Consider the following 19,805-nt stretch of genomic DNA (forward strand, 5'->3'; position numbering starts at 1 on the left):
TCCAATTCTGTATCCTTCCCTTCAAGGCTCAGGGGTCCACGATTATCTTCTGTGTCTGTGTTAATTGGTTTCCCTTTTCTTTGTTGAAGAGGGTCTGTGCTATCCTTCTGCCTAGTCCACCATCTTACCGGAACCCAATTAATGATAACTCTTAAATGTTGTACACAAATTGTATAAAAGGTCAGTGATACTGATTATTGGAGTTCCTGCGTGGTACAAACAGTTAATGTGCTTGGCTGCTAACTGAGAGATTGGAAGTTCAAGTCCACCCAGAGGCACCTTGGAAGAAAGGCCTGGTTATCTACTTCCAAAAATATCAGCTATTGAAAACCCTATGAAGCACACATTCTAACACATGAGGTTGCCACGACAGACTCCACTTGACACTAGCTGGTTTTATTGGTATCAGTTAAATAAATAGTTGGAGCTCAGACATTTCTTTTATAGCCGAAATATATTTGTGATTTTTATGTAAGAAATTATACCTATATGTATCTTGATTTATTGATTCATCTATACACGAAGAGAAATAGGACAAAGTCCGAGTGCTCAAGGAACATATAGTCTTAGGTAGGATACCAAACAACAAAACACAGTGATAATAAAGGTATGCTTACAAGCCAAGATAGTGATATGTACAGGATATTTTGGGAGTGCTGAGGAAGGATACCTAATTTAATACTTGGTTGGGACGTAGTAAGCATAGATTTATTGGAGGTTGGGCAATATACTTCCATAGTGATACCACCTGGGAAACCCAAGGAAGGGGTCATTATGAGTTGGATCTGACTCGATGGCAGTGAGTGAGTCATGAAGTAAGGCTCAAGTAGAAATTAGGAAAAAAGAGAAGGGGAATTGTGTGACAGCAGGAAGTGGAGGAAAAAGCTAACTTTCAGAAAATTAAAAATAGTTTTCCATAGGCAGAACTAGGGTTTCTCATAGGAAAGGACCTGTGAAGATAGGTTGAGGAGTTAGGCAGGGATAGATTAGTTGTGGGTGAACATCATTGCTATAGAAAACATTATTATAGAAAGACTGAAAACCTATAAAGGAATGTTAGACCAAGGTCAGATTTTTATTTTAGAATGTTTGCAGCAGTGGACTGTAGTAGAATTACTTTTTTTAAGGAGGGACTTTTCACCTATTTTAGCTAATTTTATGACTATGAATATAGTTTTTTCTAGTCTTGTCTATATTTTTCTATGAATTTTTAGGATTTTCTTTTTTAAAATTAAGTGGAACATTTACATTGTTTGACAACTGAAGACTCATTTCAATCTTAATTCTTTCTGCTCTTTTCCTTCTATAGGTGATGATTTTAAATTACTTGTTAATTTATGCTACAATTATTTTTTTAAAATGTAAGCAAATACATATAAATAGTTGCCCCTTGTTTTTTACATAAAGGGGGCAGGGAACCAAAACTCATTGCCATCAAGTTGATTCCAACTCATAGCAGCCCCGAGGTGGGCAGTAAATCTCCACAGAAGTAGATTACTCCATCTTCCTTCCACGGAGCAGCTGGTGGGTTTGAACCACCAACCTTCTGGTTAGCAGTCAAATACCTTAGGCACTACACCACCAGAGTTAAGCATACCATAAACATTGTTTTGTATCTTGCTTATTTTTATTTAACTCCATTCTGGAGATCTTTCAGAATCAGTGTGTGGAGATCTTCCTATTTGCATGTTCTTAGTCCTGCTAAAGTACAACTAAATAAAATTAATAGTTTAAACTTCTAATACCCAAAATAAGGACATTCCAGTGATAACCCTTTGTTATTAGAGTAGCCTAGACTCAGACTGTTTGATGTCCATCAGAATGTCCTCTGCTGAAAGAATATAATAGGAAAGATTTCTACTTTCATTTAAAAATTTCGATTTGTCAACAAGCAGTCTTGACTGTATCTGAAGCAGTCCCTGGGATGGTACAAATGGTTCATAATACTCTTCCCTGCTAATGAAAACTTTGGAAGTTCGAGTTTACCCAAAGACACCTTACAAGAAAGTCCTGGTGATCTGCTTCTGAAAAGTGAGTCATTGAAAACCCTGCAGTTGAACTCTTGACAAATGTGGAGTAACTGTGAGTCTAAATTGACTAACCTGGTTAGTTGGTTGATTGGCTCCATCTTAAATGACAAATCATGATGCAGTTAAGAATACAGGCCCATAATGGTCCTTTAAACTTAATTATCAATCTACCTACTTTTCAAGTATTCATTAAAAACTCACTTGTGTAAGGTACTATATCAGGAACTCTGGAAAAAATACACAATGCCCTCAAGATGCTTTGGTTAGTTAAAGAGACTATCTCTGAGTAACGCTTGTTTCCTGAATAATTAGTTTAACCACCCTCTTCCTTTTCCCAGAGTACTCTACCAGAATTGATTGTATCTTCACTGTCCCTCATAGCACCTGGATCAAATATCTTAAACATTGCCTCCTAAACCCACTGCCTTCAAATTGATTCTGACTCTTAGCGCCCCTGTATAGGATAAAGTAGAATGTTGCATAGGGTTTCCAAGGCTGTAAATTTTTATGGACGCACACTGCCACATCCTTCTCCAGCACAGCGGCTGGCAGGGTCGAACCATTGATATTTTGGTTAGCAGCAAAGTGCTTTAACCACTACTGTACCACCAGGGCTCGCTTCATCTAACAACAGTGCTGTTTTTGGATGTGAGAACAATGTGAGGAAAGAGTAGAAAGAGTGACCAATATTATCTTGATACAAGCTCTCAAAAGCAAATTTTTACTTATCAAAACTTTTTGTGTAGAAAAAGATTACACTAGATTACTAGATTTAAAAACATAGATATGCTCATTGATACTTATTTAAGCTAAGCATTTTAATTTATAACTAACTTTGAGAATTACAAGTCTTCCAGCAAATTTTTATTTTTGTCTTTCCCTGCAGCAACTATTAACTCCTTGCTCTGGAAAATGAGAGATAGAATTACTTTTACATTTGTGGACTATTTTCATGGCATAATATCTCCATCTTGTGGCATTTCTGAAAATTACAGCAGACGAAATAAAGCTTGTGTTTTTGTTGTGTGTCATTAATTATATTACCTGTTGTTTCTCATAAGGCCAAATGAAATTACGTTAAAAGCTGAGTGCCATGTATAACAAAAACTTAATGCCTCAGTTTTCAACAATTCAGACGTAAACAGCATGTAAACCAATGGCCTTGGGGATAATAATAATTTGTACAGTTAACTGTTTAGCCCATACCATTTGTCGTCTAACTCGGAATGAGAATTGGTAATTACTTTTACATGTGTGTAAATACGTATATAAGGCGCTCGGTGGCATAATGCCTAAGGCATTTATTTGACTGCTCACCAGAAGGCTGGCAGTTTAATCACACCAGCCACTCCTCGGAAGGAAGGTTGGGCAATCTACTTCCGTAGAGATAACTACCTCGGAAACCCAAGAAAGGATTGCTATGAGTGAGATCCAGCTCGACGGCAGTGAGTTTTGGGGAGTTACAGAGATTAGGAAAGACTGAGAAACTGCTGTTAGTGCAGATTTATTACTGTGCAATTATGAGATTTTTAGATGATTTTCCCAGGGAAGTGGTGTGTCTGGTTTCTTTTTAGTAAAATTGTAATTGATTATAGCTTAATTATAACAAATTATTTTCTCCTGGAATGCTAGAACATCAATTAAAATGTTAAAGCAAGTAGAAATACAAATAAGTTACTTTTTTCGATCTGTGAGAATTTCCAACACATTTGACCCTTTCTTAACCCAGTTCCTACTTCATAATTACTATCACTTAATAGCCTTTTCAGGATAGGGACTGTAGCTTAAGCCTCTTGTTTCTAGCCCAGGATCCTGTCCTTGGTAGACTTTGCTTAGTGTCTTGAAGATGATGATCTTACTGCGTATTTTTTAGTAAAAGCTATATTAAAATTTATCAACTATGTCAGTTACTACTATAGATTAACTAATGTTGATTCCTTTTGCTGTTTGTTTAGCCATAGACAGTTGAAATATGCAATAAACTAGGTTTAATGATTTGAGGCTTTTTCTTACTTTGAAGAAAAGTTAAGTTCCTAATGAATTTTGTTTGAAATTTGTTTATTTTCAAATTGTAGCCAGTCGGATGATGATTCTGGGTCAGCTTCAGGCTCTGGATCTGGTTCGAGTTCTGGAAGCAGTAGTGATGGAAGCAGTAGCCAGTCAGGTAGCAGTGACTCTGACTCTGGATCTGAATCAGGCAGTCAGTCAGAGTCTGAGTCAGATACTTCCCAAGAAAACAAAGTTCAAGCAAAACCACCGAAAGTTGATGGAGCTGAGGTAAAAAAATAAAATATCCAATGAAAGATAGGTTTCTTGTGTTACTTCAGGAAAATTTGCACAGCATTTCTTTATATCATTCTTAATCTAACTTTTAGAAAAAAAATTTAAATATTAAAAATATACTTTTAGTTATTCTCACCCAAATTGTGGGTAAATATTTGGATTAATTGGCTTAGGTATAATGTGAAATTATAAAGCAGCAACTATAATAAACTGTGTGTGTGTGTGTGTGTGTGTGCACGTGTATATGCATATCAAAACCAAATCAAACCTATTGCCATTGAGTCAATTCCTTACATACATACATATAAAAGAAACTTAACCTCTTTCTGGGAATTGAGTTTCATAATGTTCAGTGTTTCATGGATAAAAATTAAAGGCTTTGTGATGTCCATTTCTTATTCTTACATGATTTCTACTTTTAAGATCTTCTAAGAAGATTCTACTGTTAGTAGCAGGAGAATTTAATGAAAGTCTGCCTCTTCACAGATACTAGTAGTATAAGCTAAGGACCATTCTCTTTGAGATAAGCTGCTATTAAGATATAATAACATTTGTCTATACCTCATAATGGGAGCTCTGGTAGCATAGTGGCTAAAGGCACTTGACTGCTAACCAGAAGGCTGGCGGTTCAAACCCACCAACCACTCCTCAGAAGGAAGATGGGGCAATCTACTTCCATAGTGATACTGCCTCGGAAACCCAAGGAGGGGTCGCTATGAGTCGGGTCCGACTCGACGGCATATAACAACAGCAACAACATACTTCATAATAGTACACAGTAGTGTTATTCAGGAGTCCTAGGGTGGTACAAATGATTAATGTGCTTGGCTTCTAACTGAGAGGTTGGAGGTTCAAGTCCACTAAGGGACACCTCAAAAGAAAGACCTGGTGATCTGCTTTCAAAAACAGCCATTGAAAACCCTATGGAGCACTGTTTTCCTCTTACACACATGGGCTGCCATGAGTCAAAATTGACTTGATGGCAACTGATTAGTGTTACCCAGAGTACCAGTCCATAATGAGATAAGGTACTTGGGCCAGAATATATAAATCAGTACACTGATTCCTTCATGGAGAAAAATCTTATTACCAAAAAAAATAAAACGCAGCTGAACTGAAACACTGTGATTAGTGACATGATTGATTTACTTTTGACTCAAGGTCTTCATCCCCACCTCAAATCAGTTAAAATAGTAGGTAACCACACTTTGAGTAGCATTAGTATAGCATATTATCACTTTGTCATGATACTCTTCACACTAAAGAGAATATTGATTGATATCATTTATCTGTGACATGCAACATACTGTAATTGTTTTTATATATAAAGAAAACATTTTACTTAAATTATGTATCAGTGATATTGTATTGTATATAATGAGTAAGGAAAATAGTCTTAATTTATTGTTTGTATCAGTTCTGGTAAATAAATTAACTTTTTTTTTTTTTTCTCCCCACTATTGGTCATATCTATTATAGTTTTGGAAATCTAGTCCCAGTATTCTGGCTGTTCAGAGATCTGCAATGCTTAAGAAGCAGCAGCAACAACAGCAGCAACATCAAGCTTCATCTAATAGTGGATCAGAAGAGGTCAGTTTTGACTATGAGATATTTTAAAATTAGATAATACCTTATTTAAATAACTATGTAGTTAGGAAATTATTAAAAACAATACATGCTTTGAGAAAGGTAATAGCTATTTTTAAATACACATTTGAAGAACCTTGAAATATTGACATGCTTTTGTGCAATAGTTCCACTTTTAGAGGCTAATTCAAAATAAGCAATGAGGGATTTGTGTGCATTGCACCAAAACCAGGAATAAATCAAATGGGAAACATTAGGGAAATAATTAAACATGAGATATACATGCACAAACATAAGTATATGCAAACATATATAAGATTAAAGGAATATTATCCCATTAAATCATGTTTGTACACAATATTAACAGAATGCAGAATAATATAGTTCCTTTGTATATACAAACATACATAATTGTATATGTGTTTGCATCAAAGCATTCAGGAAATAACTATATCAAAAACGACTTATGGGGAAAAAAAATATTTCAAAATTTGCATACCAACAAGGCTCTTTGTATCCTTACTATTTATTTTTTTTTATTGTGATTTGGATGAAGATTTACAGAGCAAATTCACTTTCCATACAGCAGTTCACATATACTTTGTCTCATGTCATTGACCACAGTTTACCACAATGCAACAGTTCCCCTTCCACTTCCTCCCCATAGTTACCTCTTCCCAGTATCACTGGCTATCTTAATTTGCAGGAAAACAAGTTATTAATTACTCTAATCCAATTAATGGTATAATCAGAATAAGAGAAAAAAGACTTTTCACTTATTGTTATTATTAAATAATAGAGCAAATGAATTTTTGATGTAGTTAACTTCTAATCATTAATGATACTAACTTTATTTTTCTCTATAGGATTCCTCTAGCAGTGAAGATTCAGACGACTCATCAAATGAGGTCAAAAGGAAAAAGCATAAAGAGTATGTCATTTTGTTTGATTGACTGTTTTCATCAGGAAAATCCTTTACTTTTTTATTTCTACCTTTGTGAGAATTGTTACTGAAAGAAGACTTGTAAATTCCTGGCTCATAGCATCTTATTAAGTTGATTTATCTTTGAAAACTTGAGTTTTTTGTCTGACTTGTTCATCTGTCATCTCCTCTACCCTATATATATTTTTAAACTTTAAAGAACAACTTAGCCACTGTATCAGAATATCTTAATAACTTGAAAAACAAGATTATGGGGATGACTGAGTGATTCTGTTAATTTATATGAATAGCTATCCTTACTATACATCTGCATGTGAAATTTACTTTATCTCTAGAACCCCTTTAGAAGTTCACCTCAATCCCCTAAAGATCATGACCCGTAAGGTGTTTAGAGTGCTTCACATTCTCAATTCATACACATAGGTGGCCTGTTGTTGTTTTTTTCTTATTGGAAAACATTCCATTGTCATATCTCTTATTTTTTTTATTTGTCCTTTTTATTCTACACTTTTAACTTTGGTATAAGTGGGTTTGCATTTGTTTTTTACTGAACAAGACTCATGCATCTTTAAGGTGAGGATTCATGTCTTTTAGTTTCTGAATAATTGTATCTTTGAGTATTTTTTCTTATTCTGTAAATCTTTCTGGCACTCCTATTAAATAGGCAAATAACAGATCATTCATTTCATACCCCATGTCTCTTATTGTATCATTTTTCTTTATCCCTTTTTTGCTATGCTACATGCTGGTTAACATCCTCAAATCTGTCTTCTCTTTCACTCAATTTTAAACTTCTTTGTTTTATCAGCTATTTACTCTTCTGCTGAGATATTGATTTCTAAACTTATTGATACAAGCAAAGAACATTTTTAAAAAAAACAAGAATAATTTGGGATGATGGACAGATTTGCTCAGATACTAAAATTATTATAATTTATAATTAAAATGGAGACTTTTTCATAGGTGCTGCCTATTTGCTTCTTCCAGTGTACAAAACCCTGAAAAAAATCTCAAGATAAAAAAGAATTTGCTTTGGGGGAAGTGGTATAGAAAGAGTCTGTGACCACTATGATAACATTAGGAAAAAGGGAGGACACTGAATTGTGCACATAAGATATAGACGACAGATACTAATACCAACCTGTATACCCACAATACTGCATTACCATTAACACCAAACACCAGGCTACAGATAAACATATAAATGTCTGAGAAGATCAGATGGTGGTCAGTGAGCAGGAGTACACTCTAGACCAAGGATAGATTCAGCAGAGGCTAATCTTGCACAGGTACCAGTGATACAAAATGCCTGTAATCCTTCCAGAAACAACAGAAGACAGACATAGAGTAATCCCCCACAGACAGCCAGATGCTGTGGGAGAAAGATCCAACCAATGTACCAACTCAGGACCATAATACTGGGGGATACGAGACTCAACTGGCACAAGAAAATACATAAGAGCCTTGTTCCTCATCCTGTGTTAGTCAGTAGTGACTGGGGTCTTAAGTGCTTTCAAGAGGCCACCTAAGATGCAGCTAATGGTCTCCTATCATCAGAAGCAAAGGAGAGTGCAAAAAGCAAAGGTATTTTGGACCAGTCAGCCCTTAGGACACAGTGGCCTTTGAAACCAGAGGAGCTAGATGGTGCCTGGCTACCAATGCCAACCACTCAGGGAAGGATTAAATCTGGAGATCCTGGATAGAGTGGAAAGGAAAATGTGGAACAAAATCCAAAAACACAATAATGACCAAAATTACTAGTTGGATGGAGCCTAGTGAGACCCCCAATACTATGCCCTGGGATTAATTCTGGGCCTGGAATAAAACTCAGTCCCAGGGGCTGGCTCTCAGCCCAATAGTAAAAAAAAACAAAAAAGAAAAAGAATTTGCTTCACTATTGTTCTTACATAAACCAAATTTGTCATTTCTGCTTGCTTAAGAAACCACTAATACAATGACACTTAATACAAGAGATACAGCGCAATGGAGCAAAAGCAATAGCTATGGAAACTATGTATAACATACATACTGTTTTATATATATATATGTGTGTGTGTTTATAAAAACAAGATCGTATATATAAGAACTTAAATTATGTCTTTCATTTGGGCTTTATATTATAGCAAAATACTGGCTATCTGCTATTTTTATCTACATGTTGATTGGAATGAAATAAACTAAAGTAGTAATAAAGTTAAGACAATCATTGAATGAATGAGCTTCCTGGATTATATGAAGACCGTGGCATCAAAATTGGAGGAAGACTCAGTAACAAACTGTGCTATTCAGAGGACAGATAACACCTTGTTTGCTGAAAGTGAAGATGACTTGAAGCAATTACTGACGAAGATCAAAGACTAGAGCGTTCAGTGTGGATTACACCTCAACATAAACAAGAATCCTCACAACTGGACCAGTAAGCAATGTCATGATAATGGAGAAAAGCTTGAAGTTGTCAAGGATTTCATTTTATTTAGCTCCACAGTCAGTGCCCAAAGAAGCAGCTGTTAAGAAATCAAGCAACATATTATTGCATTGAGGAAATCTGCAAAAAACCTCTTTGAAGTGTTTAAGTGCAAAGATGTCACTCGGAAGATTGAAATGCACCTGACCTAAACCATGGTATTTTCAGTAACCTCATGTGTGTAAGAAAGGAGCTCTGGTGGCATAGGGCCTAAGGCATTTGGGAACCAGAAAGTTGGTAGTTCAAACCCTCCAGCTGCTCTATGGAAGGAAGATGGGATAATCTACTTCTATAAAGATTCACCACCTTGGAAACCCAATGGGGGTTGCTATTAGTAGAAATATATACATGTAGGAGCTGGACAGTGAATCCATGTAAATTTTTCTGGCCCTCCTATTAAAATAGAAGAACTGATGTATTTGAGTTGTGATGCTGGCAAAGCATATTGAATGTACCATGGACTGCTAGAAAAACGAACAAATCTGTCTAGGAAAAAGTGCAGCTGGAATGCTTCTTAGACATGACAGTGGTCAGATTTTGTGTCACGTACTTTGGTCATATTATTAGAAGGGACCCTGGAGAAAGATAGCATGCTTGGTAAATTATAGGGTCAGAGAAAATGGGGAAGATGCTCAATGAGATGGATCGACACAGTGGCTGCAATGATGAAATCAAACATAGCAAGGATTGTGAGGATGATGCAGAACCAGGCCGTGTTTCATTCTGTTTTACATAGGGTCACCGTGAGTCAGAGCTAACTTGACAGCACTTAACAGCAGTAATCGTTGAATGTTGCTTGAGATGGATAAGTTATGTTTGCATTTTTCTGTACTGTATTCTAAGTTTTTTTTTCTTGAATGAACATGTACTACTTTTAAAATCAGTTTTTAAAGTGTATTGTTAAAAATCATGTTCTCTAGAAAATGATAATGAAACAGATTAGGATAGAATCTCATTTATTTGAGAGGGCGAGTATAATAATTAGAGAATACTTTAAAAATTAAAATGCCATGGCTCTTTAAATTAGTGTCATATTTTCATGTACCAACCAAAACAAACTCACTGCCATTGAGTCGATTCTGACTTATTGTGACCCCATTGGGTTTCCAAGGCTGTAAATCTTTATGGAAGTAGATTGCCCCGTCTTTCTTCCACAGAGCAGCTCGTGGGTTTGAACTGCTGACATTCAGATTAGCAGCCAAATGCCTTCTCCACTCTACCACTAGAGCTCCTTTTCATGCACAGTAAGACTCAAAAGAAAAACAATTATTTATTTGTAATTCATTAAGGTAGGATTAAATGATTAACAACATGTTAGAGTTATGGGAAATATCTATGAAAGTATTTTCTAGAGTTATTCTATGAGTCGGGTCCAACTTGACGGCATATAACAACAACATAGATGTTAAATATTTTTAGGGTAGGTAAAAATATGTTTATATTAAATGGCAAGTAACTTAGTGCATTTGGTCATTTTTATATTTTATTAGAGACTTGCTTTATGATGTAAATATAACTAAAGATGCTATCTATATATGCATGTATGTATTTATTTATTTATTTTTAAATACAGTGAAGATTGGCAAATGTCTGGTTCAGGATCTCCATCTCAGTCTGGTTCAGATTCAGAATCTGAGGAAGAAAGAGACAAAAGCAGTTGTGATGAAACAGAATCTGATTACGAGCCAAAAAACAAAGTTAGAAGCAGAAAACCTCAAAATAGGTAAATGTAGGATATCCTCAGTTTGAAACTGACGATTGTTGATTAAAGAACATATCCAATCTTTTTGTATATAATTTCTGAATCTTGCTTTATGCTGGTGTTTCTGAAAAACAGTTGTATTTTCCCCTTCCCTTCCCTTCCCTAGAGCTAAGTCCAAAAATGGAAAGAAGATCCCTGGACAAAAAAAGAGACAGATTGATTCATCTGAGGATGATGATGATGAAGATTATGATAATGACAAAAGAAGTTCTCGTCGCCAGGCAACTGTCAACGTTAGCTATAAGGAAGATGAGGAAATGAAAACAGATTCCGATGACTTACTGGAAGTCTGTGGAGAGGATGTTCCTCAGCCTGAAGAAGAGGAATTTGAAACAATAGAAAGGTTTATGGATTGTCGGATTGGAAGAAAAGGAGGTATTTTTTTAAAAACATACTTACTGATCGACTATTTAAGTACTATTTAACAGAACAAAGAAAGTATTTCTTGATAATTTTCCAGTTTTGAAAGCCAAGAGGGTAGATATTCTTCTGGTTTGCCTATTTGCTAAAAAAATAAAAAAAAAAAACCACTTTGCTTAATTTTAATATCTTCTTCCAGAAAATACCTCTCTAACCCTACTTCAGATATTGTGGATATTAGAAAATTTTCCAACTTGTGTTTTTGAATCTGTGTGTAGTTGAGTTTGCTGTTTAAAAATTTTCAATTTCACAAACTTGTTTTTGAAAATCTGTTTTTCTTCAGTAAAATGATAGTAGTAGCATCATCAAAACCTGTCTTAACTTCATGGGGGGGATAATAAGGATCACCATCAGCACAAAGCTGATACCCATGTGGTGAAGGTCAGACATATTTCCACTCTCCAGCCTTTTCGCCACTTCTGACACCAGCAGTCCCTCCCACAGCATTTTTTTTCTGGGTTTCATTATCCTTTGCAATGGCCACACATAATTTACAGACCGTACTTACAGTTAAGTGGTTTATTAAAGAAAAAGGTACAACTTGGGATCAGGATCTACAGGCTATAACTCAGGATTAGAATCTGGAAGCATGTAGGCAAAGTTTCCCTTCAGTGCATGACCGCTCTCTTAGCTCCTCTTGGCCATGCAGGCATCCTGTCAGCTTCTTCAGAGAGGTCTCTTCTCAGCCCTCTCAGGATAGGCTCTTTTTGGCCCTGCCACTGGGCCCTTTCAGAGATCTTCTTGGTTCTTCTCTCCTTTTTCTGCATCTCTTCCTTCTCCTTTCTGTCTCTGAAACTTTCTCTCAGAAACTTCTGAGGCTGGCTGCTTAAATGCACAAACTCCTTCTCAATTGCAAGGCATGGCATTCTTACTAGGGCCACAAAATTGACCAGTCCCCTCTTGGTCAGCCACAGATTTTTCATTTGCATAATGGGCTATATCTCACCTCATTTGCATAGTCTCCTGACCAGTGTCTCTAAGGTGTTTACCCATGACAGGGTGGCTACAGCCCAGGACCAGACAAAAAGTATCAAACAGAACAAAACACTACCCAGTCCTGTGCAATATGCACAGTCTTTGCTAGAGCCATTGTTGCAGCCACTGTGTCAATCCATCTCACTAAGGATCTTCCCCTTTTCCTCTGACCCTCTACTTTGTCAAGCATGATGTCTTTTTCCAGGGACTGGTCATTTCTGACAGCATGACCAAATACATGACACAAAGTCTGGTCATTGTTGCTTCTAAGGAATATTCCAGCTACGCTTCTTCAAAGACAGATGTGCTGAATCTTCTAGCAGTCCATGGTACTGCATTCACTATTCTTTGCCAACACTGCGATTCAAATGCATCAGTTCTTCTGTGGTTTTCCTTATTCATTGTCCAGTCTCATATACATGAGGCTAATGAAAATATGTAACTTGAGTCAGATGCACTTTAGTCTTCAGAATGGCTTCTTTGCACTTAAACACTTTAAAGAGGTCTTTTGGAGCAGACTCAATGCAATATGTTGTTTGATTTCTTAACTGCTGCTTCAGTGGACGTTGATGGTGGATCCAAGTAAAAGAAATCCTTGACAGCTTCAGTCTTTTCTACATTTATCATGATACTGCTTACTGGACCAATTGTGAGGATTTTTGTTTTCTTTACATTGAGGTGTAATCCATACTGAAGGTTGAAATTGATCTTCATCAGTAAATGCTTCAAGCCTTGAGTTCTTTCAGGACTGCATAAAGGGACTTATTTTACCACACCATCTATCTCATATATGTAGGTCGTTTTTAGTTATTTTTGACATGTAATGTTTAAAAATTACTTGATTTTTAATTGTTTTGATTTCCATTCATTGATTTCCCAATTATCAGTTATGTAGTATTTCTGTAATTTATCTACTATTCTTACAGCTTTGGTTTTTGTTAATAGTAAAAATGAGACAATCAAAGTAGACAATTTAAAGTCTTTGCAGTTCTAAATGTCTATGATCGTAAATGTTTTCAAAGGCTGAGTTTCTTTTATGTCTGTGTAATACAGTTTTACATAAATTCCAAACCAAAACCAAACCAAACCCACTGCTATCGAGTCAGATCCGACTCATAGCGACCTCTCCTTGGGTTTCTGAAGTCATATCACTATGGAAGTACGTTGCCTAGCCTTCCTTCTGAGGAGCGGCTGGTGGATTTGAACCACCAGCCTTCTGGTTAGCAATCAAATGCTAACATTATGCCACCAGAGCTCCCTACATAAATTCCAGTGCCCTGATATTTGTTTACTTAAAAAAGTACATCTTTTTGTACATGAATATTTCTGTTCTGAGAAAATAGTCCTATAACAGAATTACATGGAAGGTCTCATGCTTTTCTTTTCAGCTACTGGTGCTACTACAACCATCTATGCAGTTGAAGCAGATGGTGACCCAAATGCAGGATTTGAAAAAAATAAGGAACCAGGAGAGATCCAATATTTAATTAAATGGAAAGGATGGTCTCATATCCATAATACTTGGGAGACAGAAGAAACCCTTAAGCAGCAGAATGTTAGAGGAATGAAAAAATTGGATAATTATAAGAAAAAAGACCAAGAAACAAAAAGATGGTAAATATGATTTATACCTTACTCAACTTTTGTTATTTTTCAAAGATAATTAGTAAGAAATAAGTTGTCAAAATTCAAGTGATAGCCCAAAACAGTTATTTTTATCAATCTGATTATCCTATTTGACCTGAATTTAAAACTTTTAATGGTAGACCTATCTAAACCTCTCCTTGGTAACAGTTATATAGATTGTGTCCATAGATTATAAATTAGAATTTTTTTGAGTTAAGTATGTTTTACTTTATTTCTGGGTCAATTTCTTAGTTGTTCAAACTTGGCATACATAATAAGTGGCAAAATGGGAAATTTTGTGCTCCAGATAGTATTTTAGGGTATGGGTGATTTAGAGCAAATTTAGAAGTCTGTTTCTGAATTAATAAGTATAATCTTTCAGGTTGAAAAATGCTTCTCCAGAAGATGTGGAATATTATAATTGCCAGCAAGAACTTACTGATGATCTGCACAAACAGTATCAAATAGTGGAGCGAATAATTGGTTAGTAATAAATGATTCAACTTTTACCTTTTTATTTGAAATCATCTGAAAAAATCATAAAATTAATATTTACACATCAGATAAAGTAGCTTGCTCTTACTGAAGTAGAATATTATAAATTAGATGGTCATTTTTACTTATTTAAGCTTTAAGAATTATTTCTCTAATAAGATTAAATGTGAATAAAGTGAAATTCATACCCAATTTATCTTACAGCTCATTCCAATCAAAAATCAGCAGCTGGTTATCCTGATTATTATTGCAAATGGCAAGGCCTTCCATACTCAGAGTGCAGCTGGGAAGATGGAGCTCTCATTTCCAAAAAGTTTCAAGCATGTATAGATGAGTATTTTAGCAGGAATCAATCAAAAACCACTCCTTTTAAAGATTGTAAAGTGAGTAGTTGACGTTTTTTAAATTATTGAAAGTGTATTTGTGCATTATATTATAAGCCCAAATAGAGTTTTGGAGCCTTATTTCATGTAGGATCAGGGAGACTAGTACTTGGTTGGTAGGTCTTACAGGAAATGATATTCCTGTAATTGTTACATGATTATTCTTAAGTGTAGCACTATCTTTTGCCCTTGGTAAATGGAATTAGGTGAGAAAGATAAAGTAGTGGTTGTGGGGAGTAGGATGTGGAGCACAAATAGTGAGAATACCTTGGAAACTAGACAAATATATATTTGACTTTTTAAAAAATACATTTTATGAAATATAATTTATGTATTGTGAAATACAGTGTGTAAGTGACATGTGTCAGTGCATTATTTTTTTTATTTTTTTATTTTTTTTTTTGCAGTCTTCCCTCCCCTCTCACCCTTGGTAACTAATAAAGAAAGTTTCCTTTCCATATATAAACCTTTCCTTGACTTTTTTCAATAATGAAGTAATACTATATTTGATATTCTGTGATTGACTTATTTCATTCAACATAGTGTCCTCCAAGTTCATCCACATTGTGTGGTATTTGCCAATTCTACATTATTTTTTAGGGTTGCATACTATGCCTTTGTGTGTATGTAGTTTGCTTTATCCATTCTTCTGTTGATGGGCACATACACTGTTTCCATCTTTTTGCTATCGTAAATAGTGATGTGATGAACATGGGTGTGCATATATTTGTTCTTGTTCTGGCTCTCACTGCTTTAGGATATATACCTAGTAATGGGATTACTAGATCAAATGGTGTTTCTAGTTCTAGCTTTTTAAGGAATTGCCATACTGTTTTCCAAAGTGGTTGCATCATTTGACAGTCCCACCAGCAGTGTCTGAGAGTTCCAGTCTCTACATCCTTGCCAGCATTTGTTATTTTCTATCTTGTTGAACTTTGCCATTAGTGTTGGGATGAGATGATATCTTATTGTTGTTTGGATTTGCATCTCTGATGGCTAATGATCATGAGCATTTCTTTATGTATTTGCTGGCCGCTTGAATATCCTCTTTGGTGAAGTGTCTATTCATGTCTTCTGCTGATTTTTTAATTGGGTTGTTAATGTTTCTGTTGTTGAGGTGTTGCAGAGTATTCTATAAATTTTAGAGATAACTCCTTTGGCAGATATGTCATTGCTGAATATTTTTTCCCAATCTGTAGGTTCTCTTTTGACTCTTCTGTAGAAGTCTTTGGAAGCACATAAAAATTTAATTTTTAGAAGATCCTATTCATCTAGTTTATCTTCAGCTATATGTGCATTTTGGGTTATGCTGGACAGGCTTATTTATGTCCAAATATACTTGATTTTTTTCTTTGGTAGGAAAGGAGAAGGTGGATAAATAGATAAGCAGGTATCCAGGCTACTCTGCCTAATATAGGAACTTCTCACTATACCTAAAGCTGTTGGCAGTGACAGTTTTGAGATCTGTGTGATGTTAGAAGTTTCTTTATTAGAAGATTGGATTTAATTCATATGGTAATTTAGAAATCAGAATTGAATGGAAAGCTAAGCCAGTTTTATAGTTGTATTTACATGTCAGTGGTTATAGGAATATATTTAACATATATGCTTGTGATGGATGGTGAGATATCTGAGGGACCCATGTATTTCAGGAATAACTTATTTACATCTTTTTTTTTTTTTTTGTAGGAAGACAGGGTGAAATATTTTATTGAACAATCTCGTTACAGTTTTAAAAAACAGTCTTCTTTGACTAGATTCTCACCTATGTTTTGAGTCATGGAATCTGTGAGGTTGATGATTTGAAGTATAAATTTCTAAATTTATGGTGAAAGCTATTCCCATCTCTTACTTATATCATTTCTTATGTATAATAATTCTACATACTATTATTTCTATTAAAGGTATTAAAACAAAGACCAAGATTTGTAGCCCTGAAGAAGCAACCACCCTATATTGGAGGACATGAAGGTTTAGAATTAAGAGATTATCAACTGAATGGTTTAAATTGGCTTGCTCATTCTTGGTGCAAGTAAGTATATATATTACATCTTCTATTTAATTTGAGAGGATAAGACTTTTACAAATAGAGAATCTGGAATGAAAATACAGATGTAAAAAATTCTACTAAAAAAAGTAAGACCCTTTGGCATTTGATATACAAGGTTTTTGTGTTTTTTTAGTAGTACATGTAAACAACTTTGAATTATTGTTGTTGTTATGTGCCACTGAGTCATCTCTGACTCATAGCAACCTTATGTACAACAGAATGAAACATTGCCTGGTTCTATACCAGCCTCACGATCCCTACTGTAACAGAGCCCATTACTGCAGCCACTGTGTCATGTAGTCTTGATGAGGGCCTTCTCCTCTTTCATTTACCTTCCACTTTACCAGGCGTGACAGCCTTTTCCAGAGAATGGTACCTTCTGACAACATGACCAAAGTAGGTAAGACGAGTTCTGGCCATTTTCACTTCCAAGGATCATTCGGCCGCACTTTTCCAGGGCAACTTTGAATACATACTAGGAAGAAAATCCAGTTGAATTTTAGTTTAGCCTGTTTGATTGTTTCAGTACTTAAATGTGCTTTTATTTAACTTACAATAAAAATATGTACATTCTCATCCTATCCTGGAGTATTTCACTTCCTCTTAGTATTTCTACTTCCTATTTAGGACCTCTACTTCTTTGTGTCTTCTATGGCCCTCACACAGCTCTTCAGAATGACATCCAGATATAGATGTTTCTCTCTAGGATGCAAGTTTCTTTTTTCTAAACTCCTACTGGAGCTCTGGTAGCATAGTGCCTAAGGCACTTGACTGCTAACCAGAAGGCTGGTGGTTCAAACCCACCAGCCACTCCTCTGAAGGAAGGTTGGGCAATCCTACTTCCGTAGTGATACTGCCTCGGAAACCCAAGGAGGGGTCGCTATGAGTCAGGGCCGACTCGACGGCATATAACAACAACAACAACAACACTGTAGCTGTAGTTTTATTTATTTATTTTTTAACCTGTATTCTTCCTATTCCACCTGCATATACTTTTTACTTATTTTAATGTATTTAGTCTCTACCAGTAAGAGATGTATTGTGTTCTCAGCATTATAATTAATTAAACTGTTTACCTTTTAGGTCTCTTCTGTTTTAAAGTTGTGGAACTCAATTTTTTCTATACCGTTTGTGATTTATTAATTAGCTCTTTAGCCAAGGGTCTTTACATTTATTATTTATTGCAATAACAATGGTATATAATGATCAGATAAATTATGTTTAAGTAACTTGTACATGTTCTATGTGAAAGGGTTTGTTTGTAAGTTTGAATTTTTGCATACATATTTTTTGTTTTAACTTTATAGAGGAAATAGTTGCATACTTGCTGATGAGATGGGCCTTGGAAAAACAATACAGACAATCTCATTTCTGAATTATTTGTTTCATGAACATCAATTATATGGACCTTTTCTATTAGTAGTTCCACTCTCTACTCTCACTTCCTGGCAAAGAGAGATTCAGATATGGGCATCTCAAATGAATGCTGTGGTTTATTTAGGTGACATTAACAGCAGAAACATGGTAAGTTGTTTCACTACAAATTTAGATATCTAGACATATTTGACCAAATATTTTATCTTATTTGTGTTTAATAGGCTTAAGTCTGTACCATAATACCTGCTACAAAATAAGTGTAGGTTATACTTTAAACTGATTATAGTAAGAATCAGTATTTGGTTTAGTGTTAGTTTTCCTATACCTATTTTAACTTTTTAATGCAAAATTTCTAATATACGTGCAAACAGATTGAAGAGTATAATACAAATCCCCATCTAATCTACCCTTCCTCCATCATCACAGTTTATAACTCATAATCAGTTCTCTCTGTACCGCTACACACTATCCCCCTCCCAATTATTGTGAAGTAATCCCTAGGCATTCTATTTCTCCCATATATTTCATGTTATTAAGTGAATTATCATTTGTGTTCTGTTTTCTTAAAATTACCAAAAAAAAATTCAGTGAAAAATGCAAATTAAAAGCATGTCTATTTCATTTAATTAATTTATTTATAGAATAAAAACATTATTTATGTTGTTGTTTGCCGTCGAGTCGGACCTGACTCATAGCGACCCCTCTTTGGGTTTCCGAGGCAGTATCACTACAGAAGTAGATTGCCCCATCTTCCTTCTGAGGAGTGGCTGGTGGGTTTGAACTGCCAACCTTCTGGTTAGCAGTCAAGTGCCTTAGGCACTATACTACCAGAACTCCCTATTTATTTATAGAAAGCTTTTTTACGGTATTTCAACATATTTAAAATACATTTTTTATTATAATTATAGAAAATACATATAGTATTTATATTTTATTTTTGTTGTAAGATCAATATAGCATGTTACTATAGAAACTGCTTTATTACGTAACATACAGGTTACGTGTATGCTGAATGGATTTTAATTTTAGATATTCAAATGAAAGTATAATTTCTTTTAATGTTTATCTTAAAATTATCTTTAAAATTTCTTGTTAGATAAGAACACATGAGTGGATGCATCCCCAGACTAAACGGTTAAAATTTAATATACTGTTAACAACTTACGAAATTTTATTGAAGGATAAGGTAAGTATTGCATATGTTTTTGTTTGGTGTGTATCGCTTTTTCTTTTACCACATGTTATGAGCAGGATAAGGGCCCACAAACTACAGCCAGTGGGCAAATCCAGTCTATTTTTTATGGCCCTTAAACAAAACATTTTTGAATGGTTGTTTAGACAAATTGTAGAATATATGACAGAGACTATGTATTGGCCTGCAAAGCCATAAATATTTACCATTTGGCCCTT

The 19,805-nt window shown here is 35.1% G+C and overlaps 1 protein-coding gene across 1 annotated transcript in view; it reads left to right on the top strand.

Moving 5' to 3' along the window:
- The window catches only part of CHD1 (chromodomain helicase DNA binding protein 1), a 134,671-nt gene that overhangs the window by 40,615 nt on the left and 74,251 nt on the right, over window positions 1–19,805 (top strand). Inside the window, exons 2-12 of the mRNA XM_042782681.1 lie at window positions 4,106–4,307; window positions 5,793–5,903; window positions 6,767–6,831; window positions 10,881–11,030; window positions 11,176–11,444; window positions 13,853–14,078; window positions 14,473–14,573; window positions 14,790–14,968; window positions 16,873–17,000; window positions 18,326–18,542; window positions 19,492–19,581. Coding sequence (XP_042638615.1) covers window positions 4,106–4,307; window positions 5,793–5,903; window positions 6,767–6,831; window positions 10,881–11,030; window positions 11,176–11,444; window positions 13,853–14,078; window positions 14,473–14,573; window positions 14,790–14,968; window positions 16,873–17,000; window positions 18,326–18,542; window positions 19,492–19,581 — 1,738 coding nt within the window. The remainder of the gene's footprint in view (window positions 1–4,105; window positions 4,308–5,792; window positions 5,904–6,766; window positions 6,832–10,880; window positions 11,031–11,175; window positions 11,445–13,852; window positions 14,079–14,472; window positions 14,574–14,789; window positions 14,969–16,872; window positions 17,001–18,325; window positions 18,543–19,491; window positions 19,582–19,805) is intronic.

Source organism: Orycteropus afer, unplaced genomic scaffold (genome assembly GCF_000298275.1).
Source record: "Orycteropus afer afer isolate SDZICR_OR568_19922 unplaced genomic scaffold, OryAfe1.0 scaffold00408, whole genome shotgun sequence".
Classification (NCBI taxonomy): Eukaryota; Metazoa; Chordata; class Mammalia; order Tubulidentata; family Orycteropodidae; genus Orycteropus; species Orycteropus afer.